The following is a 22,535-nucleotide window of genomic DNA, read 5'->3' on the forward strand; positions in this document are numbered from 1 at the left end:
ACCTTCTCCTTCACAAACATTCTTACCCAAGCTGATGGCTCTCCATTTAGCACAGGGTCATGAGGGAAGATGAATTATTAACTCTATCATTAGCTCAGATTTAAAAAAAAAAAAAAAGTAATTGGGAAGTAAATTTATTGCGGACGTGGTGCGCCCACTGCTTAATAAAACGAGCTAAGAGTTCAGCCACAAACACCATCCATCAATGCTGTGCAGACTGCAAGACGAAGCTTGAAGAATGATGCTGGGGGAGGCAGATTTACAGTTGTTGGATGTGTTGATGTCATCTGTTAAGGACCGTCTTTAATCCTCAAGAACAACAGATGCTTTTGATCCCCACTATATTAAATAAGCAGATAGAAGATTCATAACAGCGTCTTGAGCATTACTCACTGGGCATAAGAATAGGCCCACTCAGTCATTTTTGAGAGGATGTTGGCTTGCATTTGAGGTGCCTGGGGAATATGAAGGGATATAGGGTTTATAGTAATGATTTTAGCAGTGATGATAAAATCATCATAAATGTATTGACCAATTTACAATTGACCAAGTTCTCACTCTCCTCTTCTCCCTCTGGTGCTCATGCGCCCTAGGAAGTAGGTTACATCCCAATTTTTTTACTTAAAAATGTTGTTATTCTTATCCTCGCCCCCCTCCATTTTTTGAGACAGGGTCTTGCTCTGTCACCCAGACTGGAGTGCAGTGGTGCGATCTCAGCTCACTGCAGCCTCTGCCTCCCAAGTTTGAGTGATTCTCCTGCCTCAGCCTCCTGAGTAGCTGGGATTACAGGTGTGCACCACCATGCCCGGCTAATTTTTGTATTTTTAGTAGAGATGCGGCTTCATCATGTTGGCCAGGCTGGTCTCGATCTCCTGACCATGGATCAGGTGATCCATCTGCCTCAACCTCCCAAAGTGCTGGGATTACAGATGTGAGTCACCGCGCCTGACCTAAAATTTCGTTTTACAAATGTTCCGCTGTTTTATTTATATGCTGTTATTTAACACCATAAACAATGCGGTGATGAATATCCTTCTGTTTGTGAACATGCCCATGATGACTTTGTTAGGAATAGTGGGCACGAGAAGTGACTCGCTGGCTCCAGTGGAATGCACAAATCTAAGAGAGAAATCACCCTCCAGATAGCACTGCTCCAGTGTCCACTTCTCCCAGCACACTATGTGAGGGGCTATGTCCCCGTGACCCTCCTACACCTGGACTACCTCCCATTCTCCATGTGGGAAAACTGAGGCTCAGAGAGGTCAAGGGATGAGGCCAAGGTCACACAGCTACAATATGCCAGCACCTGGACTGGAATGCAAGTTTCCTGGTCCTAAGTCTGGAACTGTTCCTCCATAACAGAAATCCAAACCCCATGTCTTCTTCTTTTTTTTTTTTTTTTTTTTTGAGACAGAGTTTCACTCTGTTGCCCAGGCTGGAGTGCAGTGGCACGATCTCGGCTCACTGCAACCTCCACCGCCCAAGTTGAAGCGATTCTCCTGCCTCAGCCTCCTGAGTAGCTGGGATTACAGGCGCCTGCCACCATGCCTGGCTAATTTTTGTATTTTTAGTAGAGATGGGGTTTCACTATGTTGGGCAGGCTGCTCTTGAACTCCTGACCTCGTGATCAGCCCGCCTCGGCCTCCCAAAGTGCTGGGATTACAAGCGTGAGCCACCCCGCCCAGCCAACCCCGTGTCTTTCATATTCTCCAGGCACCTCAACTGTAAGCCAGCATCCCCTCACGTCCCTTCAGTCCACTGCTGATTTCAGCCACCGCCAGAGTGGAAGTTCTGTGTCACACACTCTGCCTTCGCATGCACTGTTTTGCTCTGAGGTGACCTGAATGTAGACAAAGGCACAATGGGACCTCATGAGAGTGGCTGCCTGGCTTGGTAGCCACTGGTGGGCATCTGTAGCACACACCACAGCTTCCCCACTCGTATCCTCTGGGCCACCTGGGTTCACTTGCATAGAATTATGGGTGGCTCCCAGCATGACAGCCTCTTACCTTAGGGGCTCGGGTCTCTCTGCTCCATCTGAGGACACCCTCTGTCCCTCCAGAGTCTCCCTCATCACAGCAGGCACAGCCTGGAGGTGCAGAGGACTCAATGCCCTAATGGGCAGGTGGGTAAATGCCCAGTCTCCCTGTCCTCCGAGGACCCCACCGTTTCTTAGAGAATCTCAAGCCGCGCTGAGCCCTGGTTGCCTTTGAAGTTAACTTGCTCACTCACAATCCTTTACTGTTTTTTTGCCCTTTCCCCATCTTCTCGCTTGCATTTCCTGGGATCACCTCCCACTGAAATACTTGTGCCCAGGTCCTTGTGCTAGGGGTCTTCTTTGAGGGAACCTCCAGCTAAGACAGTACTGTTTCCCTTCCCTCTTATATTTTCCCTGTATTAATTAGGGTTTGCTACATTGCTGTAACCTAGAAGCCCTGGGATGCTTTGCTCAAATACAACAGAAATGTGTTCCTCTCTCACACAGCAGGCCAGGGTGGGTCTTCCAGGGTGAGTGTCCTGGGTCAGCAGGAAGGGGACCTGCCCCACTCAGTCACTTAGAGACCCTGCAGGTCTGCCGTTACATCCTGTGACCCCCAGGAGGTTCTGGTTGTCAATACTCCAGCCGCCAGGAAAGGGGAACGAGCTTGGAGGTGCGTGTGGAGGTGCATGCCAGGCCCAGAGGTGGCATGTGTCACTTCCATCACGATCCAGTAGAGAGAACCCAATCTTGCAGCCACACCTGACTGAAGGGAGGCTCCTCAGCCATTTACCCCTCTCTCTTTCACTGCTGGGGTCAGGGGGCGGGGGTAGAATACACTGTGGTGAGCAATTTGCAGTCTCTGCTGCAGCCCTCAAAAAAACAAAGCAAACAAACTAAAAACTCAAACTACTCTTACTATAAAGTTTTTACTTTAAAAATAATCACTTTTGGCTGGGTGTGGTGGCTCACGCCTGTAATCCCAGCACTTCGGGAGGCCAAAGTGGGAAGATTGCTTGAGCCTAGTAATTTGAGACCAGACTGGGCAACGTAGCAAGGCCCTATCTTTTAAAAAAGTGCCAAAAAAAATTAGCGGTATGTGGTGACGCGTGCCCAGCTACTCGGGAGGCTGAGGCGGGAGGATCACTTGAGCCCAGGAGTTCAAGGTTGCAGTGAGCTGTGATCGTGCCACTACATTCCAGCCTGGATGACAGAGCAAAACCGCATCATAAATAAATACATAAAAACAATTTTAAAAGTAAAGAGTCAGTTTTACATTCTATTTTATTTTTGTCATTTCAGGGAACCGGGGGATTGGACGCCTGCTCTGTAAAGACGAGCTGCTGAAGGCCTCTCTCTCGCTGTCGCATGCCCGCTCAGTGCTCATCACCACTGGGTTCCCGACGCATTTCAATCATGAGCCTCCGGAAGAGACAGATGGCCCACCAGGAGCTGTTGCTCTGGCCGCCTTCCTGCAGGCCTTGGAGAAGGAGGTAGCCATAATCGTTGACCAGAGAGCCTGGAACTTGCACCAGAAGATTGTCGAAGACGCTGTTGAGCAAGGTGAGCAGTGAGATGCGCTTGGTCCGTTCCCCCAGATGGGCTTTGTGGACGGAGGCTGGAGTGAATCTGCATCTGCAGCACAGAGCATTCTCCTTCCAGCTCACAACTCCGTTGTAAGCTGCATAGCCCGATTTTATAGACAAAGAGACCGAGGCTCTGGGAGGTCCAGGGGATTTTCCCAGGTGGAAATGGCGAGCTGGAATTTGAACTTGGATCCACCAGGCTCCAAAGCATGGGATCCTTCCTGCACACCTGCTGTTCTCCCTGTGCAATGGGGGGAATGACCTGCCGAGTATTAGCCACCAGGGGCAGCCCTGCCACCACAGCTGGAGAGGGTAGTGGAGTGTGAAGTGGCTGAAAGGCTCAGACAGCAGTCCCACCTGGTTGTGATGGGCAGGGCTGCACCTGGAGCACCCAGTGGGCGTTATTGCTGCAGGTGTTGGAGACTCGAGGCTGTAATTCCACTATCCGTGTAACCGAATCAGCCTCAGGCTCAATGTGAACAAGCGCCGCTCACCTCACCTCCATCCTGCAGGAAGTGTTACCAGGCATGAGCTGGAAGCCTGGTGAATCTCACCTGCCTCCCACTGCCGATCGCTCTGTGTCCCTCAGAATGCATTCTTCAGAGGTATGTTTCTTCCTTTTAGCATTTAAAAAGGGCTTTAAACCCAGTAAGGCATACCCTAAAGCAGCCATTATGTCAGAAGTTTCCAGAAGCCTGCGTCTGTACATTCAGAATCCATTTCATGCAGCAAATGGATGTTGAGCTCGAGCATGTGCCAGGCACTCTGTTAGGTTCTTGAGATCCACCCGTGAGCAAAACTGACAACAGTCCTGCCCCCACAGAGAGTATCTTCCAGCAGAGTGTGACAGACAAGAAACAACATGTAAGATGAAGGCACAGTGTGTTCGAGTGACGATGCCATGGGGAAAATGGACCAGGATGAGGAGACTAGAGAGTGAGGGGCTGGGCGGTGGCACCAGTGGGGGACAGCTGTCACTTTAAACAGGATGGCCAGGAAGACCCCCTGGAGGAGGTGGCCTTTGACTCCAGAATTCAGGTTGATGATGAGGGCGTGAGGCTTGGGCTGGCTGAGGGAAGGGCATCCTGGGCTGTGGCAATGGCTGGGGCAGAGGCCATTAGGTGGAGTGGGGGCCAGTGGGTTTAAGAAAGGATGATATGCTGGCTGACTGGCCTGGAGTGAATGAGGAAAAGGGACAGAGAGGTAACAGGGACCAGATGGGGCAGGGCCTCACAGGACCCTGTGGGCAGCTGGGCTTTTGTTCTGGGTGAGATGGGGAGCCTGGGATTTCTCTGAGTGGGGGACAGCCGTGTTCTGTGTGAGTTGTAAGCGATCACTGGGGTGCAGAGACAAGGGTGGAAATGGGAGACTGGCGAGTTATGGAAGGTGGGAGAGGAGGACGGTTTGGAGTGGGGGTGCCTCATGGCACATCCCTTCAACCCCACTTCTGATTTCAGCCGCCACTGCAGTGGAAGTTCTGAGTCACATTGACCCGATTGGGCCGCCCACAAGCTAGGGCCCTGCAGGGCCTCTCCAAAGCCATGTGGAATCACTGGCTGATGGCTTCAGGGCAGCCTCAACCCCTGGGGGACAGGACCTGAGGTTAAATGACCTGTCCCCTGTCTTTTGGAGACACACAGGTCCTAGTGGAACTGAGCCCCCACTCCCTAGAGCAGCAGCCTTGAAGGTGCACGTTCCCTCCTTCCCAGCCTCACTCTCCCTGTTCCTCCCACATGCTTCCTGGCACCATCTCCCAAGAGACCATCTGCACCCAAGTCTCAAGTTCTGGTTTCAAAGGAACCTAAAGAGACACTAGGTACAGATACAGAGGGCAGGGGGTATTGTGAGAAGTAGCCAGATGCTGTATCTATTTTGCAGTCAACATGATTTCCAGATGGATGGGATGTGGGTGTGAGGAGAAGGATCAGGCCTTGCTCTAAGGTTTGTGGCCTGGTAACTGAAAGGATGGAGTTGCTGTGAACCGAGATGGGGAAGACTGGCATGTTTAGGGGTAAATCAAGAATCCAGGTTTGACATTTGCGCCCTGATGGAGGGATTGTAAAATGGTGCAGATGCTATCAAAAACGGATGGCAGTGGCTCAAACAATTAAAAATAGCAAATACCATAGGGTCCAGCAATTCCACTTCCAGGCATATACCCCCTAAAAAGGAAAGCAGCGACTCAGAGGTATTTGTCCCCCCATGCTCATAGCACTTTATTTGCGATAGTCAAGAGGAGGAACCAAATCAAGTGCCCATCGATGGATGAATAGATAAACAAAATGTGGTAGATAATTATTACTCAGCCTTAAAAAAGCAGGAAGTTCCGACACATGCTATAACATAGATGAACCTTGAGGACATCTTGAGAAGTGGATTAAGCCAGTCATATTGTATGACTCCATTCATATGACGTGCCTGGAGTAGGCAAACTCATAGGGCAGAAGGTAGAGTGGTGGTTGCCAGCAGCTGGGAGGAGAGGGGAATGGGGAGTTGTTTATAGGTACAGGGGTTCAGTTTGGGATGATGAGAAAGTTCTGGAGATGAATGGGGGTGATGGTTGCACAACGATGTGAACATACTTGATTCTACTGAACTTCATTGAAAATGGCTAAAACAGGCCAGACGCAGTGACTCATGCCTATAATCCCAGCACTTTGGGAGGCTGAGACAGGCAGGTCACTTGAGGTCAGGAGTTCAAGACCAGCCTGGCCAAAATAACAAAACCCCATATCTACTAAAAATACAAAAATTAGCCAGGTGTGGTGGTGCACACCTGTAATCTCAGCTACATGGGAGGCTGAGACACAAGAGTCGCTTGAACCTGGGAGGTGGAGGTTGCAGTGAGCCGAGATCATGCCACTGCACTCAAGCTTGGGTAACAGAGTAAAACTGTGTCTCTAAATAAATACATAGGCTAGGATGGTAAATTTTATGTTGCATGTATTTTACCACAATTTTTAGAAGAATGCATGTTTGACCCTGTTAGGTATGAGGTGTCTATTAGCCACACAGTGGAGAAGTCAAGGAGGCAGTTAGTGATATATAAAGGGTTCAGGAGAGTAGCATGGGCAAGGAGAAATTGGGAGGCTGTTGGCGTGTCGGTGGGCTCCCAAGTCAAGATACTGGGTGAAATCACCGTGGGAATAAATGGAGGCAGAGCGAAGGACCCAGGATTGCGTCCTGGGTCTCCCAGTGTTAAGAGGACAAGGAGAAGGGTGGAGCAGGTAGTGAGGGAGATGGGAAGGAGCGGTGCTGAGGCCAGAGGAAAGGCGAGGGGCTGTGTTTCCGTAGAGAAGAGAAAGGCCTCGGGAGGAAGGGCTGGCAACGGTGTAGAGCACTACTCGCAGGCCAACCCTCGTTTCCATCGGACAACGGTGTTGCCGGGTATTTTCAGCTGCCCCCTTCCCAGAAGTCGCTCTGCCCTCTCTGCTCACCTGACAGCCTGGCTTGGAGATGCCTGCCAGACTCCACTCAGAGCTGGGTCTTGTCTCTCGTCCTCATGGGAGCTCAGAGGGTGGAATTTGCTATATTGGATTTTGCAGAACTTCCATTACATTTGGATGAAGAACGTAAAAGCAATTTGGCCTTTTAATGAAAATTGTTTCAGCTCCCTGCCATCTTAAGCTCTGTGTGGAGACTTTGTGTTTGGCCAGTGTATATGCTGGGATTCTACCCCTACCTGCTGTGCGATAGATCAGTTAATGAAAACCAAGTTCATTTTATTTTGTTTTGGGATTTTCTGTGTATTTCCCACGTATTCTACAACAATATGTGTTCTTTTTGTAATTAAAAACTCCTGTTTTTAAGAGTCAAATTCACTTTGATTCACTTTTGGAAATCACTCCAATATAAGTAAGTAACCCAAGGCACAGACTCTGGGAATTTCCTTCAGTTGTTCTTAACCTTCCCTGAAGGTATGCAGGGAGGTGGGGAGTGGGTGGGAATTTGGGGTGAGAATTGGAGCTATGAAACTGATATATATACATGGCCTTGCCCAAGTTGTTTGGCATCTCTGAGCCTCAGTTTTCCTCCTCTTTAAAATGGGGATAAGGATGGTTTTTGGGGTTTTTTCTTCCTTTTTTTTTGAGATGGTGTCTCGCTCTGTTGCCCAGGCTGGAGTGCAATGGCGCGATCTCAGCTAACTGCAACCTCTGCCTCCCAGGTTCAAGCAATTCTCCTGCCTCAGCCTCCCAAGTAGCTGGGACTATAGGCGCCCGCCACCACGCCCGGCTAATTTTTTGTATTTTTAGTGGAGGCGGGGTTCCACTGTGTTAGCTGGGATGGTCTCAATCTCCTGACCTTGTGATCCGCCCACCTCAGCCTCCCAAAGTGCTGGAATTACAGGCATGAGGGACCGCACCCAGGCCATGATGGTTTTTATCACATAGAATTATTGTAAAAATTAAATCAGAGTGTTCACATTGAGTGCGTAGCAGAGGGCTGGCGCACTGTCACCAAGGGCACATAAATGTGTGCCCAGCCCTCGTGATGGCAGTGGGCCAGAACAGGCACTGTTCCCGCAGTATTATGGGCACCTTGCGTGGAGCATATCTGATCGGCTGTATTAGCCCGATTCTGCCTCCACCCCTGTCAACCCTAGAGTTTACCCAGGACCAAAAGTCAACTTAAGTATCCTCTGTGTCGTGGCCTCGGCTTACCTAACATGTTCTACAGATAGATGTTGTTCAATAACAGTAATGATAGCCTTCAAAGAAGCTTTTGAAAAGCTAACGTGAGTTTCCAAAATCCAACACTAGAGCTGATGTGTGCCCCGCTTGCCTTTATTTTCAAGGTGTTCTGAAGACGCCGATCCCGATATTAACTTACCAAGGTGGATCAGTGGAAGCTGCCCAGGCATTCCTGTGCAAAGACGGAGACCCACAAACACCTAGGTACGTATGTCCCATCCCAGTTTAAGTGGCGGATGGTAGAAACGCCCATATGCGCTCTTAACTTAGCCAGCAAAGCTGAGCCTTTCAGAGAGAACGAAGCCATGAGCCAAGGAAGATGGGTTCTCATGGACCAGACTAACAAATGAACCTGGGGGGTTTCAAGGTGTCCTGGGGGCCTCACAGAGCATCTCTGGAAGTAACAGATCCCTGGTCAGTAGAGAGGGGCAGCATATCTTCCTGATAGAGGAGAGACATAGATGTAAAAAAAAAAAGACTAGAAGTTTCTCATTCTCAAACTATGGGTCATGACATGTTAGATAATAGTGAAATCATTTCAGTTGGGGTATCCAGCACCTTTGGAAAATGAAATAGAAATACAGCATCATTGTATATCTTGTATAGTAATGGTAAGTACTCCCTCATAAGACTGTGTACGTGCAAGTGTGTGTATTTCTTACTATGTGTTATGGTCAAACGTTTTTGTTTTTTTGGATGGGGGGATGGAGTCTTGCTCTGTCGCCCAGGCTGGAGTACAGTGGCACGATCTCGGCTCATTACAACCTCCCCCTTCCAGGTGCCAGTGATTCTCCTGCCTCAGCCTCCCAAGTAGCTGGGATTACAGGCACACACCATCACACCCGGCTAATTTTTCTATTTTTAGTAGAGATAGGGTTTCGCCATGTTGACCAGGCTGGTCTGGAACTCCTGACCTCAAGTGATCCACCTACCTCGGCCTCCCAAAGTGCTGGGATTACAGGTGTGAGCCACCGTGCCTGGCCTCTCTAAACCATTTTTAAGCTTACACTTCAGTGGCATAAAAGTACACTCACATTGCTGTGCAGGCATCATCTCCATCCATCTTCAGAACCCTTTTCATCTTGCAAAACTGAAAGTCTGTGCTCCATTCAAAGATAGTTCGCCATCTCCTCCTCAACCCAGCCTCTGGCAACCACAGTTCTACTTTCTGTCTGTCTGAGTTTGACTATTCGAGGCACCTTGTATAAGTGGAATCATCCAATATTCGTCCTTTTGTGACTGCTCATTTCACTTAGCATAATGTCCTCAAAGCTGATGTCGCAGCATGTGCCAGAATGTCCTGCCTTTAGAAGGCTGAATAACATTCGCTTGTGTGTATATACCACATTATGTTTGGCCTTCATCCAGCAGTGGGCTCTTGGTCTGCTTCCTGCTCTTGGCTACGCTGAATCCTGCTGCTATGAGCATGGGTGGACAAATATCTCCTTGAGTCTTTCACTTCTCCTGGACATACAAGTCGAAGTGAAATTGCTGGATCATATGGTATGTTCTATTTTTAATTTTTTGAGGAACGGCCATACTATTTTTTATAGCAGAGTTGAGATTTTTGAAGAACACTGTCTTGGAAGGATTGAGAGAGATGTAAAAGTACAATATGTATATTATTTTTTTTGAGACAGAGTCTTGCTTTGTCGCCCAGGCTAGAGTGCAGTGGCACAATCTTGGCTCACTGCAGCCTCTGCCTCCCGGGTTCAAGTGATTCTCATGCCTCGGCCTCCCAAGAAGCTGGGATTACAGGCATCCGCCACGGTACCTGGCTAATTTTTTGTATTTTTAGTAGAGACTGGGTTTCACCATGTTGACCAGGCTGGTCTCGAACTCCTGGCCTCAGGTGATCCACCCGCCTCAGCCTCCTGAAGTGCTGAGATTACAGGCATGAGTCACTGTGCCTGCTTTTTTTTTTTTTTCCCTTGAGACAGGGTCTCTGTCACCCAGGCTGGAGTGCAGTGCTGTGATCTTGGCTCACTGCTACCTCTGCCTCCTGGGCTCGGGCGATTCTCCCATCTCAGCCTCCCAAGGATAGCTGGGACTACAGACACACGCCACCACACCTGGCTAATTTCTGTATTTTTAGTAGAGACGAGGTTTCACCACGTTGCCCAGGCTGGTCTCAAACTCCTGGGCTCAAGTGATCTGCCTGCCTCGGCCTCCCAAAGAGCTGGGATTACAGGTGTGAGCCACTGTGCCCAGCCTGCATGTTCTTAAATTGGATTGTCAAAACAGTATTCCTGCTAGTAACAATAGCAATAATAATCACTGTAACTAATACTGACTGAGCACTAAGTAGGTTCAGGGCTTCATGACAAGCGCCTCCTGTGCATTTTCTCGTTTTTCTCTTTGAACATTGTGTGAGGTACACGCTGTGGTCATGTCACCATACAGATGCAGAAATGAATGTTAGGAAGGGTAAGCAATTTGCTCAAGGCCCGTGGCAGGAGGGCCTGGAATCAAAACCCAGATGATCTGCTGCCGCAGTCCACATCTGACCACTATGCCATCTGTGCCCCTTATTTCTCTGTTTCTATCTAAAGAAGTTTATCTTTCTGTTAGACTCATTCCTTTTATATTTTGAGCCCTTTTCCTTCTGTTTTGTGTCTGTAAACTGAACAAGTTCCTGGAAGGGGCCAGCGGCAGGCCAATAGCAGCCAATACTCTCAGCCTCTCGGCCTGGCTGTCCCTGCTGGACAAAGGGGATCTGGGTGGGCACCAGCAATGTTCCCATCCCCCATAGCAACCCTGACCATTGGCCTCCTGCTTTTATAGCCTCTGACCCTACTAAAGAAATTGCTGAGGATTCCAATGCTGGACTTTTTTTTTTTTTTTTTTTTTTTTGAGACAGAGTCTCACTCTGTTGCCCAGGCTGGAATGCAGTGGTGCAATCTCGGCTCACTGCAAGCTCCACCTCCCGGGTTCAAGCAATTCTCCTGCATCAGCCTCCCAAGTAGCTGGGACTACAGGTACCCACCACCATGCCCAGCTGATTTTTTAGTAGAGATGGGGTTTCACCATGTTGACCAGGCTGTTCTCGAACTCCTGACCTCAAGTGATCCACCTGCCTTGGCCTCCCAAAGTGCTGGGATTATAGTCATGAACCACCATGCCCAGCCCCAATGCTGTATCTTAAACGGATTTGATAGACTAGCCTCCAGCAAAGGTCCTGGTCCAGAGTAGATGTGCCACCAAGTTCTGCAGTGATGGAGGAAGCAAAGAAAGAGAGAGAGAAGCATCCTTCGCACAAACACAAGAAGGCATGACCCAGCAAAGCAGCCACCCTCTGACCTTTGCTTCCCGGCAGATTTGACCACCTGGTGGCCATAGAGCGCGCTGGAAGGGCTGCCGATGGCAATTACTACAATGCAAGGAAGATGAACATCAAGCACTTGGTTGACCCCATTGACGATCTTTTTCTTGCTGCAAAGAAGATTCCTGGAATCTCATCAACTGGTAAGTATGGAGTACTGGGGATGCACCAGGAACGTGGCCTCATGAAGTATCTTTTTTTTGTTGTTGTTATGGAGTTTTGTTCTGTCACCCAGGTTGGAGTGCAGTGGCATGATCTTGGCTCACTCCCTCCTGGGTTCAAGTGATTGTCCTGCCTCAGCCTCCCAAGTAGCTGGTATTACAGGCACGCACCACCACGCCTGGCTAATTTTTGTATGATTGGTAGAGACGAGGTTTCACCATGTTGGCCAGGCTGGTCTTGAACTCCTGACCTCAAGTGATCTACCTGCCTCAGCCTCCCAAGGTGGTGGGATTACAGGCGTGAGCCACCGTGCTCAGCCGAAGTGTCTTTTTATTGACTATTGAACACATGACCAGGAAGAGTTATGTGGGGACCATCATTTTCCACTGCAAAGACAGTTTTTGTTCATTATGGTTGGTATAGACACTAATGACACCGCCATTTAGAAATCCAACATCCCCACAAGCAAGGGAGGGAAAGCGTATTCTATTTGCCCGCCTCTAAAGTAATAAAACTAATATTAAAGTAATATCAATAGTAAAATTGAAGCATGGCATATTATTTAGGTCATACAGGACAGAATGTACCATATATTATTTTATGAAGCATGTTAATTTAAAAATTATCTAACATATGGTTAGTATTTCAATTTTTTTTTTTGAGACAGAGTCTCACTCTGTTGCCCAGGCTGGTGTGCAGTGGTACAATCTCAGCTCACTGCAATCTCCACCTCCCGGACTCAAGCAATCCACCCATCTCAGCCTCCTGAGTAGCTGGGACTACAGGGTGTGCTTGGGTAATGTCACGTGCGTCCGTGTGAAGAGAGTCCACCAACAGGCTTTGTGTGAGCAACAGGGCTGTTTATTTCACCTGGATGCAGGCAGGCTGAGTACGAAAAAAGTCGGTGAAGGGTGGTGGGATTATCATTAGTTCTTATAGGTTTGGGATAGGTGGTGGAGTTAGGAGCAATTTTTTACAGGCAGGGAGTAGATCTCACAAAGTACATTCTCAAGGGCAGGGAGAATATTACAAAGTACCTTCTTAAGGGCGGGGGAGGATATTACAAAGTACCTTCTCAAGGGTGGGGAAAATGTACAGTACAAAATACATACACAAGGGTGGGGGAATATCACAAAGTACATTATCGCAAGGACGGGGAGGGTGTATTGTCACAAAGTCAATTGATCAGGGTAGGGCAGGAACAAATCACAATGGTGGAATGTCATCAGTTAAGGCAGGAACTGGCTATTTTCACTTCTTTTGTGGCTCTTCAGTTGCTTAAGGCCATCCGGATATATACGTGCAGGTCACAGGGGATATGATGGCTTAGTTTGGACTCAGAGGCCTGACAGGTAACCTTTTTTTTTTTTTTTTTTGAGACAAAGTCTCGCTCTGTTGCCAGACTGGAGTGCAGTGGCGCGATCTCGGCTCACTGCAACCTCCGCCTCCCAGGTTTAAGTGATTCCCCTGCCTCAGCTTCCTGAGTAGCTGGGACTATAGGCGCATGCCACCAAGCCCAGCTAATTTTTGTATTTTTAGTAGACACGGGGTTTCACCATGTTGGCCAGGATGGTCTCGATTTCTTGACCTCGTGATCCACCTGCCTCGGCCTTCCAAAATGCTGGGATTACAGGTGTGAGCCACCATGCCTGGCCACTTGGCTAACTTTAAAAAAATTTTTTGGTAGAGATAAGGTCTCACTATATGCTCAGCCTGGTCTCGAACTCCTGAGCTCAAGCTATCTTCCCACCTCAGCCTCCCAAAGTGTTTCAATTACAGGCATGAGCCACTGAGCCTGGCCTCCAGTCATTAATAATATAATAATGTGGGCTGGGCATGATGGCTCACGCCTGTAATTCCAGCACTTCGGGAGGCCAAGGCAGGTGAATCACCTGAGCTCAGGAGATCCAGACCAGCCTAGCCAACATGGGAAAACCCCGTCTCTATTAAATATATTAAAAAGTTAACCAGGCATGATGGTGGGCACCTGTAATTCCAGCTCCTCGGGAGGCTGAGGCAGGAGAATCGCTTGAACCCAGGAGGTGGAAGTTACAGCGAGCTGAGATCGTGCCACTGCATTCCAGCCTGGGCAACAAGAGCGAGACTCTGTCTCAAAAATAATAATAATGTGATAATTTGTGTTTGCACAAAACTTTGTACTTTTCCAAGAGGCTTCACATTCATTGTAGTGTTTAAGCCTCTGTGAAAACCCCGTGAGGCAGGTAAGGTGAGTCCCAGGAGGTTTTCTCAGATCATCCAGCTAATTAGTGTTGCTGGTAGCATTAGGAGTCGACTGCAGACTCCTGAGGCCCCAGCCCTTTATCAGGGAATCTGCCTTTATGAATTGCTGAAAGGTTTAGTGTAAGCCCCAAGGAGAAGCTTTCTTCCCTCTGGGTGGGTCTCAGGCCCTGGGGCAATGAAGGCTTGTTTGTCATTCTGTGTTTCCCAGTGTTTCCCAGACTCATTAGTCTCCTTTGGCTTTTGAGGTTTTGATGAGACAGTGAGAGCCTTCTAGGCTGATTAGAAAGTTTCTGCAAATCGCCCTGGCCTTTCCCAGAAGAGGCTGTGGGTGTGGTGCACACAGTGCGGTTGGCTTCCAGCTTCCTGTCCCTCTGGTTGGGCAGGCGGAGGACCTCAGTCTGTGGGGGAGGGGTTCTCAGAGTGGAGAAGGAAGAAAGAGGTCTCTGTGGCTACAGGGGCAAACAGAGTCTGAGGGAGCTGCTAGAGCAGTCCCATCCTCCCACGCCCAGAACGGGACCCCCATCTGTGCTGTGACAACCCTGAGATCCCAGAGGAAGCAGGTGGAGCTGGCTGTTCATGGCTTCGAACTGCCCCCTTTGTAGATCCTTGGGCCTTCTCTTGGCCTCAGGAGCCCAGTCTCCTCCTGTGGCCCCCCCAGGCCCTCCTGCCCAGCAAGGCTACCTCCTGAATTTTCCTGTTTCTCTTCTTCTCCATCAAACCCCCTATTCCTCAGGTTCCATGGGCAACTGCCATGTCATAGGCATAGTGCTCAATTGAGAATCAAGTTACCTGGGTTTAAGTCTCCACCTTCCACTGACTGCCCAGGTACTGCCCCCATCAGGGACTGCCAGCTCTGTACAGTGAGGATCACGATATCCATGACAGGATGGACGTGAAGCCCAAACGAGATGGAATTCATAAGATGCTAAAAAGAGACAGCTATAGACGAGATAACAATGTTACGTGGTGGGTGTTATTCCCCTCATTCAGTGGGCTATCATAGATCTAGAGAACTGTTCTGAGAAAAACCATCAGGATATAAATCTAAGGTGTGTGGTCCTTCACAATTGTGTCATTCTTTTGGCCAAATCCAGTCCCTGATGCTTGAGATGGATCAGATCTAGATCCCACAACAGTGAACACTAGCCTCTGACAGAATTCTTCCACATCTTCCAAGTCTTTATAGAAGCAGACACAAAGACAATGATGTACCTGTTCTGCAGGCTTGGGGAGTCCAGCCCACTGGGTTGAACATCTAGTTTACAGAATCCTCCAAAAATATCTGGACACAGGAGCTGTGTCCCCAGATCTACAGCACCACCTCAAAGGGTACATGCTTCAGGGCTTGCTAGGTTTTTTTTTTTCTTTTTTGAGATGGAGTCTTGCTCTGTTGCCGAGGCTGGAGTGCAGTGGTGTGATCTCAGCTCCCTACAACCTCTGCCTCCCAGTTTCAAGCGATTCTCCTGACTCAGCCTCCACAGTAGCTGGGACTACAGGCATGTGCCACCGTACCTGGGTAACTTTTGTATTTTTAGTAGAGACGAGGTTTTGCCATATTGGCCAGACTGGTCTCGAACTCCTGATCTCAAGTGATCTGCCTGCCTTGGCCTCCCAAAGTACTGGGATTACAGGCATGAGCCACTGTACCCAGACTAGATTTTTAAATCTTATCCATACAAGGGAAGAAGTACCTGCTAGTTATTTTTAGCCAATCCACCTATCTTGAACACCATTCATTTCACCAATGAATTAAATCATTTCTAATATGTATTTATTCTAGAGTTCATTTATTATGCTAATTAACAAATTCTCTGACGCGGACTATCAGATGGGCCTCAAGACTATGGGCTCTTTCAAATGCTCACTAACCACATTTGGAGTGTGTATTCCTGATTATGATATTTCAGATGTTAACCAGGCACCCCTCTGGTATAGATTAAAATGAACTAAAACACATACATTTCACATTCTTTCAGCAGAAGCCTTTAAAGTAAGCTCTAGGACTGACTTTGCACCAGATCCCCCAGGGGCTCAGTGAGCGGGAGCCACTGGAAGGGAGGTCCTGAGTGTCACCATACCCACATCTCCCATGGGCCTGGCACCAAGAGCATAGAACATGCTCCATCGTGGCTGGAGAATGTGACCCAAAAGGGGACATGCCCACACTGTGGTGTGTTCCAAACGTGGACTCATTTTTAAGAAGTTTCTAGAAGGCCTAAGGGGAAGAAACACAACTCCTGGTTGTCTGAGAATATATCCAGAGCCAACGTCTTTGCCTTCTGAAAGGCAACAAGCACACGTAGGGCTGCCTTGCTTCAGGCCTCCCCATTTTGCCCTGGTCCTGGGCACTGACTCAGCTCCCCTTCCCTTCAGGAGTCGGTGATGGAGGCAACGAGCTTGGAATGGGTAAAGTCAAGGAGGCTGTGAGGAGGCACATATGGCACGGGGATGTCATCGCCTGTGACGTGGAGGCTGACTTTGCCGTCATTGCTGGTGAGCACTCGGATGGCCGCCCAGTCCGGCCGGCTACCCACGGTGAGGGATCTGGCTTGGAGTCTGACCAGACCAGAAGCTCTTCTCTGTGAGTAGTGCAGAGGACACCAGGGGAGGGAGGGGAGGTGGTGCTCAGTCTCTGACCTTTCATTCAGTCATTCAACAAACATTGACGGTGTGCCAGGCAATGTTCTGAGCACTGGGGTTATAGCTGCAGTGACCGTGCTCCACAGAGCTCCCATTCTAGTACTGGGAGATAGAGAATGAGCCCTGACGAATAAACGCATCAGATGATTCTAAAGAGTAATGAGAGCTTTGGGGGCGATAGTACAGATAGCTGAGAGAGGGTGATGGGAGGGCTACTTCAGACCAGTGGTCAGGAAGGCCTTTCTGAAGAGAGTCATCTGTGCTTTTATCTGCATGGACAGTAAGAAAACTATCTGGTAAGTGTTTGGAGGATGCAAGAAGCTTTCCACCTTTCCTTTCACCTACTTCTGCCATGGGCTTCCCTGCACCTCCCACTGCTGCTCCTTTCCCGCAGGACCCACCTTTCCTGTGTCCAGGTCCTTCTAGGTCTGGCCTCCTCCTTTGACCTCACCCCAAATTTCAAGAAAATTGGCAGATCCCCGAAAAAGTCTGTCTCCCACTTCATGAGCGCAGTCTGGAGAGGAGTGGAACCTTGTGGGAACCAGTGCCAGGGTGGGAAAACCTTTCTCGTAATTGAGAAATGGCTGGAGGCTCAGTACAGGCAAGTATGAGAGTTTAAAACTCCAGGGGACACAGTGGTCTGAGGGCCCTCGTGCTCTTGTGAGTTTTGCCTCTGGGCGCTCAACCAAGTTCTCACAATGAATATCAGAGAAAAATCCCCTCATTTGCATCAGGGGGAGGGAAAAATGAATCATTTTCAAGTAGGCTAGGGCATTCTCCTTCTTCTTCTTCTTTCTTCTTTCTTCTTTCTTCTTCCTCCTCCTCCTCTTCTTCCTCTTCCTTTTCCTCCTCTTCCTCTTCCTCCTCCTCCTCCTCTTCCTCTTCTTCCTCTTCCTCCTCTTCCTCTTCTCTTTTTTTTTTTTTTGGAATGCTCTGTTGTCCGGGCTGGAGTGCACTTATGCCATCTTGGTCACTGCAACTTCCTGGGTTCAAGCAATTCTCCTGCCTCAGCCTCCCAAGTAGCTGGGATTACAGGTACATACCACCACACCTGGATAATTTTTGTATTTTTAGTAGAAACAGGGTTTCACCATATTGGCCAGGCTGGTCTTGAACTCCTGCCTTCAAGTGATCTGCCCACCTCGGCCTCCCAAAGTGCTGGGATGATGGGCCTTAAATCTACCTGGGGAAAGGGAACTACCCAACCCCACCTCTCTTCAGCCTTCCACGTGGGAGAGGGACATACCCAATTCCAGCTCCCTCTAGCAATCTGTGCCACATAAGGGGGAGAGGACAAAACTGAGAAGCAGTGGTGAAGTTCACAGTCCAGGGCACAGGCTTACTAAAAGGCAGAGACCTAATCATAGGACTATAGAGCCCTTCCCCTCCCCGCCACATCTTACCGCCATCACTAAAGGTCCATTTGCTACAGTTCCTTTTTTTTTTCTTTTTTGAGACAGTCTCACTCTATCACCCAGGCTAGAGTGCAGTGACACGATCTCAGCTCACTGCAACTTCTGCCTCCTGGGTTCAAGCAATTCTTATGCCTCAGCCTCCCAAGTAACTGGAATTACAGGTGTGCACTACCACGCCTGGCTAATTTTTGTGTTTTTGGTAGAGACTGGGTTTCGCCATGTTGACCAGATGGTCTCGAACTCCTGACCTCAGGTGATCCACCCACCTCAGCCTCCCAAAGTGCTGGGATTACAGGCATGAGCCACTGTGCCTGGCCCAGCTGCAGTTGCTTTTACCAAGTAAATTATGTCGACCTTTCAACAACAAAAAAAGTTTACAAGATACACTGATAAGCAAAAACACAATTTGAAGAGAAGGAACAAACATGTCAGAAATGATGGGATTATCAGACCAGGAATTCTTTTAAAAGTATGATTAATATGACTTTAATATGGTAAAGTCTTAACTGCAAAAAGTAGGCAGCATGCAAGAAGAGATGGATAATGCAAGCAGAGACGTGGAAATTTTACAAAAGAATAAATAAGAAGTAGTAGATCAGCTGGGGCAACATGGCAAGATACCATCTCTATAAACAATTTAAAAATTAGCCAGGTGTGGTGGTGCATACCTGTAGTCCTGGCTACTTGGGGGGCTGAGGTGGGAGGATCACTTGAGCCCAGGAAGTTGAGGCTGCAGTGAGCTGTTACTAAGCCATTGCACTCCAGCCTGGATGACAGAGCAAGACCCTGTCTCAGGAAAAAAACAAACAAACAAAAAAGAGGAAGTAGTAGAGATCAATAACTCTGTAACAGAAGAACTCTGTAACAGAAATGCAGAATGCCTTTGATGGGCTCATGAGTAGACCGGACATGGCTGTGGAAAGAGTCTCTGAGCTTCAAGATATCTCAACAAAAGCTGCCAAAACTGAAAAGCAAAGGGAAAAAGTGCTGGGATGGGGGAAAAACCCACAACAGATCAGAATATCCAAGAACTGTGGGGCAACAAAAGGTATAACCTATACTACTGGGAATACTAGAAGGAGAAGAAAGAGAGCGATAAATAGCAGCATTTGAAGCAATAACAAATGAGAATTTCCCCCACATTAATGTCAGACACCAAACCATAGATCCAGGAAGCTGACAGAACACTAAGGAGGATAAATGCCAAAAAGCTACATCTAGACATATCATATTCAAACTTCAGAAAACCAAAGACAAAGGAAGAATTCTGAAAGAAGCCAGAGGCAGGTGGGGAAAAACACTTTACCTATACAGGAACAAAGGTAAAAATTACATTCATTTGACTTCTCTACAGAAACCCTATAAGCATGAAGAGACTGAACTATTTTTTTTCTTTCTTTTTTTTTTGAGACTGAGTTTTGCTGCTGTTGCCGAGGTTGGAGTGCAATGGCGTGATCTTGGCTCACTGCAGCCTCCGCCTCCCGAGTTCAAGCGATTCTCCCGCCTCAGCCTCCCGAATAGCTGGGATTACAAGCATGCGCCACCACGCCTTGCTAATTTTGTATTTTTTTAGTAGAAGCGGGGTTACTCCATGTTGGTCAGATTGGTCTTAAACTCCCGACCTCAGGTGCTTCCTCCTCCTTGGCCTCCCAAAGTGCTGCAATTACAGGAGAGAGCCACCGCACCTGTCCACCTTTAATCTTTACATTACTGAACTATTTAAAGTATTGAGAGGTAGCAACCAACGCAGAATTCCATGCCCTGCAAAATTTGCTTCAGAAATAAAGGAGAAATAAAGACTATCAAACAAATAAAAATTGTGAGAATTTATTGCCACATCTGCCTTGCAAGATATGTTAGAAGAAATTCTTCAGAGAGAAGGAAAATTTTATTTGTCAGAGACTTGAATCTACATAAAGAAAGGAAGAGTATCGTGAATAAGTGAGGGTAAAATAAAAATTTTCATATTTATTTTTGACCTAAGAGATACCAGTTTATTCACAATAACAGCACAAAATAATAGCAGTGCATTCCATTATATATGCCATATGTGTATATATATGCTGATATATGTTTGTGTATGAGTGACCCAAATGACAGGCTGGGCACAGTGGCTCATACCTGTAATCGTAGCACTTTGGGAGGCCGAGGCGGGCAGATTGCTTGAGCCTAGGAGTTTGATACCAGCCTGGGCAACGTGGGGAAACCCCATCTCTACAAAAAATAGAAGAATTAGCTGAGCATGGTGGTGGACACCTGTAGTCCTAGCTACTCGGGAGGCTGAGATAGGAGGATCACCTGAGCCTGGGAGGTCAAGGCTGTGGTGAGCCATGATTGTGTCACTATACTACAGCCTTGGTGACAGAGTCAGACCCTGTCTCAAAAAAATAAAATAAGTGACATAAATGACAGCAATGGTACATGGAATGAGAGGGAAGAATTAGCAATATTTTGTTGTAAGTTGCTTGTGCTACCCATGAAGTGGTATAGTGTTATTTCAAAGTGGACTTTGTTGTAAATATATGTTGCAAACTCTAGGGCATCCACTAAAAAACTAATTTGAAAAGTAGAATTTATATGCTAAGAAAGGAGAGAAAATAGAATCATATAAAATTCTCAGTTAAAACCACAAAAGGCAGAAAAAGTATAGAAGACCAAAATGGGGCCAGGTGCAGTGGCTCACACCTGTAATCCCAACATTTTGGGAGGCCAAGGCAGGTGGATCACCTGAGGTCAGGAGTTCGAGACCACTCTGGCCAACATGGTGAAATCCCGTCTCTACTAAAAATACAAAAGTTAGCCAGGAATGGTGGCTTATGCCTATAGTCCCTACTACTCAACAGGCTGAGGCAGGAGAATCGCTTGTACCCGGGAGGCAGAGGTTGCAGTGAGCCGAGATAATGCCACTGCACTCCAGCCTGGGGAACAGAGTGAGATTCGGTCTCAAAACAACAAAACAAAAAACAAAACAGAAACATGGAACAAAGAACAAAGGCAATAAAGAAAACAGCAGCAAATATGGTAGCTACTAATCCAACTTATCAATAAGACCATAAACATCAATGCCACAGTGAACTTAAAAAAACAAGATTGAGGCCAGGCACAGTGGCTCACGCCTGTAATCCCAGCACTTAGAGGCCGAGGCCGAGTGGATCACAAGATCGAGACCATCCTGGCTAACACAGTGAAACCCCGTCTCTACTAAAAGTACAAAAAATTAGCTGGGCGTGGTGGCGGGCACCTGTAATCCCAGCTACTTGGGAGGCTGAGGCAGGAGAATCGTTTTAACCTGGGAGGCACCACTGCACTCCAGCCTGGGTGACAGAGCAAGACTCTGTCTCAAAAAAAAAAAAAAAAAAAAGATTGAACTATATATTGTCTGCAAGAAATTCACTTTAGCTATAAAGACACTACATGTGTCTTTCTATTTAAACAGATTAGCAATAAAGAGATGGAGAAAGATATGCCATGTTAACACTAATGAAAAGAAAGCAGAAGTAGCTACATTAATTTCAGACATAGCAGACTTCAGAACAGGGAAAGTTATCAGGATAAAAAGGGGGATTACATAATGATAAAGGGGCCAATATTCAAAGAAGACATAACACGCCAGGCACAATGGTGCACACCTGTAATCCCAGCATATTGAGAGGCTGAGGCAGGTGGATTGCTCCAGCCTAGAAGTTCAAGACTAGCCTGGACAACATGGTGAAACCCCATCTCTACAAAAAAATACAGAAATTAGCTGGGCATGGTGGCATGTGCCTGTCGTCCCTGCTGTTCAGGAGGCTGAGGTGGGAGGATCACTTGAGCCCAAGAGGCAGAGGTTGCAGTGAGCCAAGATTGCACCAAAAAAAGTTAATAAGGAGGAGCATAACTGATAAAACTGCAAGGAAAAATAGACAAATTCACTATTACAGTTGGAGACTTCAACACCCCTGTATCAGAAATGGGCAGATCAGCCTGGGCAACATAGCAAGACCATATCTCTACAACAAAAGCAAAAAATTATCTGAGCATGGTGGTGTGCACCTGTAGTCCTAGCCTCTCAGGAGGCTGAGGCAGGTGGATTGCTTGAGTTTAGGAGTTGGAGGCTGCAGTCTGCTGTGGTTGTACCACTACACTCCAGCCTTGGCAATAGAGTGAGACTCTGCTCTAAAAAATAAAAATAATTTTTAATTAAAAAATAAAAATCAAGTAATATAATCCATTGCATCAGTAGGCTAAAGAAGAAAAATCACATGTTCATGTCAATAGATACAGAAAAAGCATTTGACAAAAGCAACACCCATTCATGATAAAAACTTTCAGCAGACTAGAAATAGAAGGGGAACTTCCTCGACTTGATAAAGAACATCTACAAAAACTCTACAGCTAGCATCATTATTAATGGTGAGAAACTAGTTTTTCCACTAAGATGAGGAAAAAGGCAATGATGTTCCCTCTTACCACTATTTTCAACATTGTATTGGAAGTGCTGCCTAATGCAATGAGACAAGA

At 47.6% G+C, this 22,535-nt stretch overlaps 1 protein-coding gene across 48 annotated transcripts in view; it reads left to right on the plus strand.

Annotated features, from left to right (window-relative positions):
• Positions 1-22,535, plus strand: part of DGLUCY (D-glutamate cyclase) — a 164,134-nt gene that overhangs the window by 126,361 nt on the left and 15,238 nt on the right. For 35 of the 48 annotated variants that reach the window (XM_065549230.2, XM_005562016.4, XM_073998092.1 and 32 more), the window contains 4 exons: positions 3,281-3,541; positions 8,360-8,459; positions 11,572-11,720; positions 16,354-16,473. In XM_065549230.2, the coding sequence (XP_065405302.1) occupies positions 3,281-3,541; positions 8,360-8,459; positions 11,572-11,720; positions 16,354-16,473 (630 nt within the window). Of the gene's footprint in view, positions 1-3,280; positions 3,542-8,359; positions 8,460-11,571; positions 11,721-16,353; positions 16,562-22,535 lie in introns of all 48 variants that reach the window. The other 13 variants (XR_012416061.1, XR_012416060.1, XR_012416067.1 and 10 more) reach the window with 1 other exon arrangement.

The sequence above is a fragment of the Macaca fascicularis genome, chromosome 7 (assembly GCF_037993035.2).
Source record: "Macaca fascicularis isolate 582-1 chromosome 7, T2T-MFA8v1.1".
Lineage (NCBI taxonomy): Eukaryota > Metazoa > Chordata > Mammalia > Primates > Cercopithecidae > Macaca > Macaca fascicularis.